At 53.6% G+C, this 10,872-nt stretch overlaps 1 protein-coding gene across 4 annotated transcripts in view; it reads right to left on the bottom strand.

Moving 5' to 3' along the window:
- Positions 1 to 2,364: 2,364 nt before the first annotated feature.
- SFSWAP (splicing factor SWAP) overlaps positions 2,365 to 10,872 on the bottom strand; it is a 93,547-nt gene continuing 85,039 nt past the window's right edge. For all 4 annotated transcript variants that reach the window (XM_050747688.1, XM_050747684.1, XM_050747685.1 and 1 more), the window contains 3 exons: positions 4,722 to 4,895; positions 3,002 to 3,074; positions 2,365 to 2,678 (listed from right to left, as the gene is read on the bottom strand). In XM_050747688.1, coding sequence (XP_050603645.1) covers positions 2,613 to 2,678; positions 3,002 to 3,074; positions 4,722 to 4,895 — 313 coding nt within the window. In that variant the 3' untranslated portion in view covers positions 2,365 to 2,612. The remainder of the gene's footprint in view (positions 2,679 to 3,001; positions 3,075 to 4,721; positions 4,896 to 10,872) is intronic.

Raw genomic sequence — 10,872 nt, 5'->3', positions numbered from 1 at the left:
GCACACTCATTTCCGGGGGACACTCATTTCCGGGGGACACTCATTTCCGGGGGACACTGGCCATCACGAATGTGACACCACTGCACTCATTTCCAGGGCACACTGGCCATCATGAATGTGACACCATTGCACTCATTTCCGGGGGACACTCATTTCCGGGGCACACTGGCCATCACGAATGGCCGCTCTGGAGACTGGAGTGGTTGGAGGCCGGGTGGGTGGTCTTCCTTGCTCCAGGCACTGATGCCTGCTCCCATCTATCAGGGAAGTGCCTCAACCCTTCCAGCACCAACGCACCAAACAAAAACATCACCGTTATCAGGACGTGGCAGGCCCCTCAGGATTCCCCGACGTTCCAGACGCTGGCCAAGCCTGTGTTGCCCTCGCCGACGATCCTGGCTGCTGCCGGCATAAACGTCGCCTTGACAGTGCATGGGTAAAACCACGGTCCTGCTGACGTCTGGTCCCACGTAACGATCTCCCTGCATCAAGACGCCGATGTCTGGCTCATGATCCCCGACGCTTTACAGTGGAAAATGACCCAGCGAAACAAGGAGGGTGTGTGTAAAACTTGGAGGTGCAAACCCGAGGCAAAGCAAGGTTACCTCTGCACAGAGGGCCCATCTCAGGAGCAGCGCCCAGGAGCCACGGCAAACACAAACAGCCTGAACATGCTGGTTGCCTCTGATCGAGGAAGCTAAGCAGGGTTGGGCCTGGTTAGTACTTGGATGGGAGACCAACTGGGAATACCAGGTGCTGGAGGCTTTTGGTAAAAAAACAAAACAAAACAAAAAAAACCACTACATACAAAAATTTTTCCATGTAAAAAAAACCTTAAAAAAAAAGTCAAAACAGCAATGACAAATTGGGGCAAACATTTACAAAATAAATAATGCCAGAAGGCTAAGTCCCTTCATATGCAGAGAGTGGTTATGACTGAAAAGTCCATGGCAACACACAGGCATGGATGCGGCTGAGTTCATAAAGCAACATAAACGCATTTTTAAACAGAAGAGAAACTGCGCCATTTGACTCATCACTAAAGAAATGCAAGTAAAATCAAGCCCTTTCCATCTTTCTGATTTAGCAAAGATAGAAATGTTTGCAGACGCTGCACCAGGAGGATGTGGGTAACATCTGCCTGAGGACGGTCACCACGGCTCTGCCCCGGCAGCAAAGGCCACCTGCGACCCCGAGCAGCCACTGGGGAGCCTGAACTGAACCGCAGTGCGCCGCGGCGGGAGGAAGCCAGCGTCTTCCCAGAGACGGCTTTGTGTCCAGGTGCAGGGGGCCGATGAGCGTCTGTGGGATGGACGGCTACTGCAAGCCGTGGGCGGGGGCGGGGGGCCCCGCGGGACGTCATCTCAGAAACCAACACATCAGGGGACGCCTAGAGTGCTACATAAAGTCAGCCACCGCTTGTGAGAGGAACCAGGTATATGGGACCGTGGGGGTGGGGGTGGCAGAGGAGCCTGGCTGTGCAGGGTGCAGGCCACACGGCTTTGCTCTCTGCCTCGTCCAGGGCCTGTGGCATTTCCGAGTCGTTGTGGGCAGCTGTGGGGCCTGTGCCTATGTGTGTGCCTGGCCCCACGCACCCACCTGCTCCAGTTTGCCCTGCCTCACCTCACCCACACTGGCCTTTGTGGCAGGCAGTGTCTGGACCCCAAGTGCCATAAGGAGGAAAAAGTGTAATTCCCTTTCTGGGTTTTGGTAAATTGGCAGAACTGAAAATGGAACGACCTCGGCACAGCAGGGGTTTAAGTGAACGCCAGGGAGTTTCCTTCCTGTGGGGACCAAACTATCACTGTGACCTGACTGCAGCAGACAAGCAGCAAATCCTCATTTCTGGTGTAAGGACCTTATGAGCCCCAACTCCAGGTGGCCGGACCCTCAGCTACACACAAATTATGTTTCCACTGGGGCGGCCAAAGGCTGCAGTGGAGTCCCGGGCATCTGCACGTCAGGAAAGGCACCAGGAGCAAGCAGCCAGCGCTTAAGGCAACACGCGGTGCTTGGCGCGAGGACGCGGTGCTCAGCGCGGGGCCGCGGGGCCGGGCTGCTCCCCTGCTGTGTGCCACCACGCAGGGAGGGCCTGTCCAGCAGCTGCAGCATGGGTGCCGGCAGGGACACATGCCCACGGGGAGCTGACGGCCTGGGAAGGGGCGTGCGGTGATCGCAGGAGGCATAGGATGGGGAAGGGAGTCCAGCGGCTGCTGTCAGAGGGCTGGGGGCCCAGGACAGGGAGGCCCAGCGCTGCCCATCTGTCCCCGCCACACCTCCATGACCACACGTATAATAGATGACAAACAGTCAAACAGACCCAGAAGCCAACCAAGGAGAGAAGGAAGAAACCACGCCAGGGTCTAGCTAGAAAAGGTGTTTCCTCCCATTTTATTTCATAATACATTTTCACAGAAACATGATATATTTACAAATATACAGGTAAGAGACTGCTGGTCAGAAATCTTAAAACTGAAAATGTCATCAAAAATTAATTTACAAAAGCCACCGAGGGTCCACGGAGGCGGCCAGGTGGATGGTGTGGCCAGCGTCTGCGTGAGCCTGCCCAGAAGCCCACGCAGCCTCCCAGCTCTGCCTCCGCTGGCCCCGTCTCAGGAGGCGCTGGTTTGCAGGTTTTTGGAAGCTGCAAGCATCGCTCTGACTTTGGCCATGAGATCCTGTGCAGGGCGAGACACAGAGGAGAACCTGTGAAGACCTGGCCAGACAATCCATGCGGTGAAGAAATTCATCAACGAGCTGGTGGTCAAGACCAAAGACCGTGCTTCTAGCACAGTGGGGGTGGCGGAGGAGCCTGGCTGTGTATGGTGCGGGCCACACGGCTTTGCCCTCGGCCTCACCCAGGGCCTGCGGCATTTTGCCTGAGATCCCTGTCCCGTGCTGGTGTCGATGACGGGAGGGACAGGGAATGAAAATTAGCAAAAGAAAATCCATGAGGCCCCTTGATGAAAGGCTGGGAGTGGGAGGGGGCACGCCCACTGACCTGAGTGATTTTGCTCTGCACGGAAGAAACGATTGCTGAAGAGATCTGGGCTTCTTTTTCCTGAGAGACTCCCCTGATGCAGAGAGAGAGGGAGAGAGAGAGAGAGAGAGCAGAGCTTACCACCGTGTGAAGACGCTGAGCCAAGGCCAGCGAACAGCATCTCCACCTCCAAACCCCAGCTCGAGGACTGAGAAGAGCCCACTGCATCTGCTTCCAGTATCCTTTTTTTTTTCCCCCCAGACAAGAGTTTCACTCTGTCGCCCAGGCTGGAGGGCAATGGCAGGTTCTCAGCTCACTGCACCTCTGCCTCCAGGATTCAAGTGATTTTCCTGCCTCAGCCTCCCGAGTAGCTGGGATTGCAGGAGTGCGCCACCACGCCCGGCTAATTTTTGTATTTTTAGTAGAGACAGGGTTTCACCATATTGGCCAGGCTGGTCTCCAGCTCCTGACCTCAGGTGATCCACCCACCTCGGCCTCTCAAAGTGCTGGGATTATAGGCGTGAGCATATCCTTCAATAAAAACAGGCTTCATAAACATGCTGTTACACGCATCTGAAATGTGTACAAACTGCAATCTAACTAAAAAAAAATTTTCATATAAAATTACCTTAAACACAAAGGAAAAAAGAAACAAAGAAAGGAAAGATGCAGCAGAACAGTGGAGCCCTCCCAGAACCATGGCCTTGAGTGGGTGCCCTCGGCCTGTGCACGAGGCGTCTGTGTGGGGAGCCAGCACCCCTGCCCCCCAGCGATGCTCAGCCTCCCCCACTGATGTGCATTTGGCCATTATCACATTTTCAGAGACAGGGTCTCTCTGTCACCCAGGCTGACGTGCAGTGGCGCCGTCACGGCTCACTGCAGCCTCCACCTCCTGGGCTCAAGCAATCCTCTCGCCTTAGCCTCCCGAGTAGCTGGGATTACAGATGCATGCCACCTATTTTTAGTAGAGACAAGGTCCTGCCATGTTGTCCAGACTGGTCTCAAATTCCCACCCTGGCCTCCCAAAGTGCTGGGATCACAGGTGTGAGCCACGGTGCCCGGCCCGATTGACATTTTAGCTCTAAAGTTGCCACCTCTTAGAGATTCGGATCCATCTCAAATGAGCTGAGGCCTCTGTCACCTGAATGGAAGAGTCGCACGTCCCATGATTCACATTTACGGAAGCAATCAGTTTAAAGGGAGCGGCTGTTCCCAGATGCCGCCCTCTGGTCCCTCCAGGGTGTGGGTGCCTGGGCAGTGGAGGGTGTCTGACTTGAAGTCATTATCACCTAGCCCAGGACTGGGATGCCACATCTGTGCTGCTGCCCAGGTGTGATGCCCAGCAACAGGTTGGCGTCATCTGGCCCCGGCCGTTGCAGCCTGGGGACCTGCTCCAGCCATGGCAGCCTGGGGAGCTGCTGACAGTTCTAGGTCTACTGGTCACTGCAGAGCCCAGTATGCCTGGTGAGCATCAGGCACGTGTGTGACACCCGGGCTGCTTGAAGTGGACTGCTCCACTCCTGGGCTCTGCAGGAGGGTCTCCCCAGTACAGGACCTACTCCTCTGAGCGCTCATGGATCATGAGAAGCCTCGTCTGGGGGACTTCCTTGCTACAGGGAGTGTGGTTGGCTTCGTGGCTGGTGCCTCCCAGGACACAGGCAGGGACTCAGGGAGGGAGGAAGAGTCCTGCCGGCCACCCCTTGCCCTTCCCCAAAGAGAGCTGCTGGAGGACAGGGGTTACCTGGAGCGTTCCTGGCTGGAGCCCCGACTCTCCACAGGGGAGACGCTGGCCGAGTGGGCCGAGGGGGCCGCGGGCCGGGGAGCTGCCTGCTTGCTGGGTGACACCGACTGAGACCTGGCCTTGGACTTGGTCCGCGACCGGGACCGCCTCTTCTTCTTCTTCTCGTGGGGACTTCTGAAAGGCAAGTGTTTCTGTGAGAGATGGACCTTTGGTTTAAAGGCAGAGCACAAAGGGAGAAGCTCGGACCTGAGCCAGTTTTTGGGTAAGAGTTCGTCAAGGCACAATTCAGGGATGGAACCATTCCAAACACATGAATTTTTCTTAAAGCAACTTATTTCACTGAACTGATAACTGACAACGCGGCAAATCGATCCATGGGTTTAACAAAAGCCACCCAGCACACTGAAGACTATGGTCTCCCTGGAAGAAGCTTCGTTCCAGTTTAGGACCTCAAGTAAAATACTTGTGGTATTTAAGATGCAACCAGCATTTTATTCACATGCAAAATACGTAAGATAAGCAACCACAGGCAGTTCACAACGCTTTGCCGCTACGTTTCATCAATAAAAATTTCCAAAATGATACAGGAAATTATTAAAGTATCAATACATCGAAGTTTAGCGTTCCTTTTTTTAAAAAAGCGGACGGGTTTCACGCTGCTATCCAGGCTGGAGAGAGTGGTGCCATCACAGCTCACTGCAGCCTTCACCTCCTGACCTCAAGCAACCTCCTGCCTCAGCCTCTCAGACAGTTGAGGCTAGGGGCGCAGCTTCTGGTGCTGCTGCTTCCTTTTTCTGAAGAGATGGGGTCTCACTCTGTTGTCCAGGCCGGAGCGGTGCTTCTTTCTGACCTGCCAGTTGCCTGCCGCTTGGTGATGCTGCTTAGCCTCTGGGCAGTGGAGCCTGCTCTGTGGGCAGCAGCTCAGCTCTGACTGCTGTCGTTCCCTGTCCTCTTGCCTCCCAGAGTCCACATCACCAAACTGACAATCCCGTACCAGAAATGCTTGCCAGACATTCCGGCCTGCACCTGCCCTTAGACCATCCTTCTCTCCTGCCTGTAGAGGCTGACCCTTTGGCTTCCGCCTGGTCTAGCTCCTTTCCACACCTGAGCCACGTGGCCCTCTTGGCCACTCCTCTACAAACACTTGAGAGTGAACACGTACTTGGTAAAGGCAGACAGGCCTGAGCCCTTCCCATGAGGCCCTCCAAGCCCTGAGGTGCCCTACCTGGCATCTTTCAGAATTCATCTGTAACAGACGCTGCAGCCTGCGCTTCTGGGCCCTGAGTACAGAGTTTCTTGGAGAGTCTTTGCATGGGTCATTTGCATCACTGATTTCCTTCCTTCCTTCCTTCCCTCCCTCCCCATCCTTCCCCTCCCTCCTTCCTTCCTTCCCCTCCTCCCTCCCTCCTGTCCTGCTTGCTGGGGCCTGGACAGGATTTCCTTCCTTCCTTCCTTTCCTCCTCTATCCTTCCCCCACCTCCCTCCCTCCTTCCCTCCCTCCTTCCCTCCTGTCCTGCTTGCTGGTGCCTGGACAGGATTTCCTTCCTTCCTTCCTTTCCTCCTCTATCCTTCCCCCACCTCCCTCCCTCCCTCCCTCCTGTCCTGCTTGCTGGGGCCTGGACAGGACAGATCCTAGGAGTAGGGCTGTGGGGTCCGCTGCCGCAGAAGCTGCCAGAGGCCTCCTGGCTCAGCCTCACCCTCGCTATCCAGGTGGACCCAAACTGCTCAATCTGCCAACCTGAAGGGGGAACCGTGGTTCTCTGCTGGTGTCTGACTCTCCTGGGGTTGCTATCTGCACAGCTTGCAAGCGTCTGGCCTCCCTTATGATTCTGCGTGCCACGAAGCCCCTTCCCAGCCTGGCCTCTTCTGTCTTCCAGGGAGACCCCCAGGGTCTGTGCACAGGCCCAGTTACCCCAAGCCCTGCCCCTCATCAGGGTCTCCCGACTTCATGCATTTCTTTTGTGCCAACCCCCAAGATCTGGAACATTCTTGCTTAATGGCTGGGGCTGTGCTCACAGTCTGGGGTGCAGACCCCCATCAAGGGGCCATACCCTCTACCCATCTCTCGGACCCCACTAGTGCATGGCCCTGCAGAGCTCAGACAGAGCTGTGGGAGGAGGGGCCACAGCATGCCCTGGTAGGGACAGCCCCGATATGCAGAGGGGGACTGAGCGTTTCTGTCCGGGCTCCCTTGTGTGGTTCTGGGCATGAGCAGACTGTGTTGGTGCCAATGAAGTGACCGAAAGCAGCAGCGCCAGGCCTGGGGCACTCCCACCCAGCTCCATTCAAACAAGGCAGGACCTGCCAGAGGCGGTGCTGGCTGGCAGCTTAAATCCAGTTGCTGGAGGGGCTGTCCCTGGTGAGCTGGGCCCGGACAGATGACCTGGCATCTTCTGGAAGCCTGCCTGACGTGCCCAGTGAGGACAAAATGTTGTAAATGGAGATGTTGCTCTTACTGTTCAATACGCCCATGTGGGATCTGTACACAAGAGTCATTTTTCTAAATTGCAAAATGTTTTGTGAAATTTTTGTCTATGAATACATGCCAAGATTTCAAAGGAAGCAGCAAATAAATAAAATATATACCAGCATGTGACATGTGTCCGAAATGACTTACTCTCGAAATCCAGCTGAGTTTATGTGGCTGCATAATGAACAAAAAGCAGGTTACTAATCCTTAACTGTAAACTGGCTCAATTCTGCTACAATCTGATCTAAGCCCTTGCTGAAGGAATGAAGTAACTCATTCATTTTTTTAAAGCACTAAGGTGCCATTGGGTGAAACGATGTCCTCGGTGCTGGCAAGTGCGCACACCCTGACACCTGGGCCCTATCCACGCAGGGGTGTCTCTTCCTTCCAGAAAGTTCCTCAATGCCACTTCATCTATACCTTCTCCACCCTGAGCGCTCCCCACTGCTCTGATTTCTAGGGCACAGCTTAAAGCTCTATGGAAATGAACCCCACACTATGCCTGTATTTGTTTGCTGGTTTGGCTTCTTGGTTTTCTGTTGTTTCTCAGACAGTTTCCCTGTTGCTCAAGCTGGAGTGCACGGGCACAATCCCTGCTCACTGTAGCCTTGACCTCCCAGGCTCCAGTGATCCTCTTGCCTCAGCCTCCCAAGTAGCTGCGACGACAGGCAGACGCCACCACAAACGTTTTTTTTTTAAGTAGAGATGGGGGTCTCTACTTAAAAAAAAAAAAAGCCTGGAAATCCTGGGCTCAAGCAATCCTCCTGCCTTGGCCTCTCAAAGTGCTGGGATTACAGGTGTGAACCACCACACCTGCCCTGTGTCTGGCTTCTTTTGCTTAGCAAAGCATGTCTGAGAGTCCTCAAAGCATGAAGCAGGGTGATCCTCAATGTGTTTCTTTCACCTATGAATAGTATTACATGACAGGACGCTACCATCGTCTGTTGATTAATTCTCCTGTTAATAGAGATTTGGTTGTTTCCAGTTTTCGGCAATTATCAATCAAAGTGTTTTTGGTCCAATGTTGACCTACAGAGGAGGTCACAGCGAGGAACAGGACAGCTGGGTGAGGGAGTAGGTGTATACTTAACTTTACAAGAAACTGCAAATATTTCCCAACCCAGTGTCTGAGAGTGCAGCCGCTGGGCCTGTGCCCACTCTCCCCAGAGCCCGTCCCGGTTTTCTGGGACGGGCGATTCCCGTCCAGTCCTGTCTCACTGGCTTCATCAGCACGGCCCTGACTGCTGACTCGTGCCGTTCCACATCCTTCCATGTGCTTACTGGCTATTTCAGTAGATCCTTTTGTGAAGTCGGCTGGCGTCCTCTGCCCCCTTCTTAATTGGGTCCTTTGTCTCTTTGGTACTGACACAGGCTTTTGTCGAGAGATACACGCCGCAAAACCTGCGGCCTGCCTATTCATCTTCTTCACTGTGCCTTTTGGGAGAAGTTTTTACACTTCAATGAAGTCTAATTGATTTTTTCCTCTTATCAAGAGGGTTTTCCACATCTTAAGGAATCTCTGCCACCCTCAAATTCATGAACATACTCTGTGTTTTCTTCAAAAAGCGTAACAGTCTGATCCGACCTGAATTAAATTTTGCAGATGGTGTGCGCCGCACCTTTCCCGTTCCGGTGTCCGGCTGTCCATGCAAGTTTTGCCGGAAAGACTTTCCCGGCTGGGCGCTGGGGCTCACGCCTGCAGCCACAGTATTCTGGGAGGCCACGGCAGGAGGACTGCTTGAGCCTAGGGGTTCAACATCAGCCTGGGCAACATAGCGAGACCCCGTCTCTAAAATAATAAAAAAAAATTAGCCAGGCATGGTGGCGTGTGCCTGTGGTCCCAGCAGAGGCAGAAGGATTCCTTGAGCCCAGGAGGCTGCAGTCAGCCGAGCTGAGCCGAGATCCCACCACTGCTGCACTCCAGCTTGGGCGACCGAGTGAGACCCTGTCTCTTTAAAAAAAAACAAACAACACTTTCCTTTCTTTTTTCCATCACTGAATCACTGTGGCTGTGGCCCCAGCCCCCTGCCCTTTGGGTGATGAATTTTTTCTGCACTTTCTATTCCATCCCACTGTTCTGCTGTATCCTCATGCTGAGGCCACACTGCCTTGGTCACTGCAGCTTTCTGGTAAGTCTTGAAATCTTGCTCTTTGTCAAGGAGGCTGTTTCGGCTCTCCCAGGTCATCTGCATTTCCACACATGCTTCGGAGTTTGTGCCAATTCCTAGACAAGCCATGGGAGCTCTGAGTGGGACTGCATTGCATCTCTGCACCAACTTGTGGAGAACAGGCATCTCAGTAATACTTAGTTGGCTAATATTTTATGAAGTATTTTTGCATCTATGTTCTTGAGAGTCCTAGTCTGGAAACATATACGTGTGTGTGTACACACAGCACTGGTCTGTGAACACACACACGTACGCACACACAGCACTGGTCTGTGAACACACGCACGCACACACAGCACTGGTCTGTGAACACACACGTGCACACAGCACTGGTCTGTGGACATGCATGCATGCGCACCAGTACTGATCTGTGAACACACACGTGCACACACACAGTACCGATCTGTGAACACATGTGCACATACAGCACTGGTATGTGAACACACACATGCACACACAGCACTGGTCTATGAACACACACGTGCACACACACAGTACAATCTGTGAATACACGTGCACACACAGAGCACTGGTCTGTAAACACACATGCATGCGCACCAGTACTGATGTGTGAATACACACGTGCACACACAGCACTGTTCTGTGAACACACATGTGCGTGCACACAGTACCTATCTGTGAACACACATGCGCGCACACACAGCACTGTTCTGTGAACACACATGTGCGTGCACACAGTACCTATCTGTGAACACACACGCGCGCACACAGCACTGTTCTGTGAACACACAGTACACAGTATCTGTGAACACACACGCGCGCACACACAGCACTGGTCTGTGAACACACATGTGCGTGCACACAGTACCTATCTGTGAACACACACGCGCGCACACACAGCACTGGTCTGTGAACACAGATGTGCGTGCACACAGTACCTATCTGTGAACACACACGCGCGCACACAGCAGTGTTCTGTGAACACACATGTGCGTGCACACAGTACCTATCTGTGAACACACACACGCGCACACACAGCACTGGTCTGTGAACACACATGTGCGTGCACACAGTACCTGTGAACACACACGCGCGCACACAGCAGTGTTCTGTGAACACACACGTGCGTGCACACAGCACTGGTCTATGAACACACACGTGCACACACACAGTACAATCTGTGAATACACGTGCACACACAGAGCACTGGTCTGTAAACACACATGCATGCGCACCAGTACTGATGTGTGAATACACACGTGCACACACAGCACTGTTCTGTGAACACACATGTGCGTGCACACAGTACCTATCTGTGAACACACACGCACGCACACACAGCACTGTTCTGTGAACACACATGTGCTTGCACACAGTACCTATCTGTGAACACACACGCGCGCACACACAGCACTGTTCTGTGAACACACATGTGCGTGCACACAGTACCTATCTGTGAACACACACGCGCGCACACAGCACCGTTCTGTGAACACACATGTGCGTGCACACAGTACCTGTGAACACACACACGCGCACACACAGCACTGGT

This window comes from Macaca thibetana, chromosome 11 (genome assembly GCF_024542745.1).
Source record: "Macaca thibetana thibetana isolate TM-01 chromosome 11, ASM2454274v1, whole genome shotgun sequence".
Lineage (NCBI taxonomy): Eukaryota > Metazoa > Chordata > Mammalia > Primates > Cercopithecidae > Macaca > Macaca thibetana.
The sequence above is the reverse complement of the archived record's forward strand: the minus strand, read 5'-3'. Positions and strand labels throughout refer to the sequence as shown.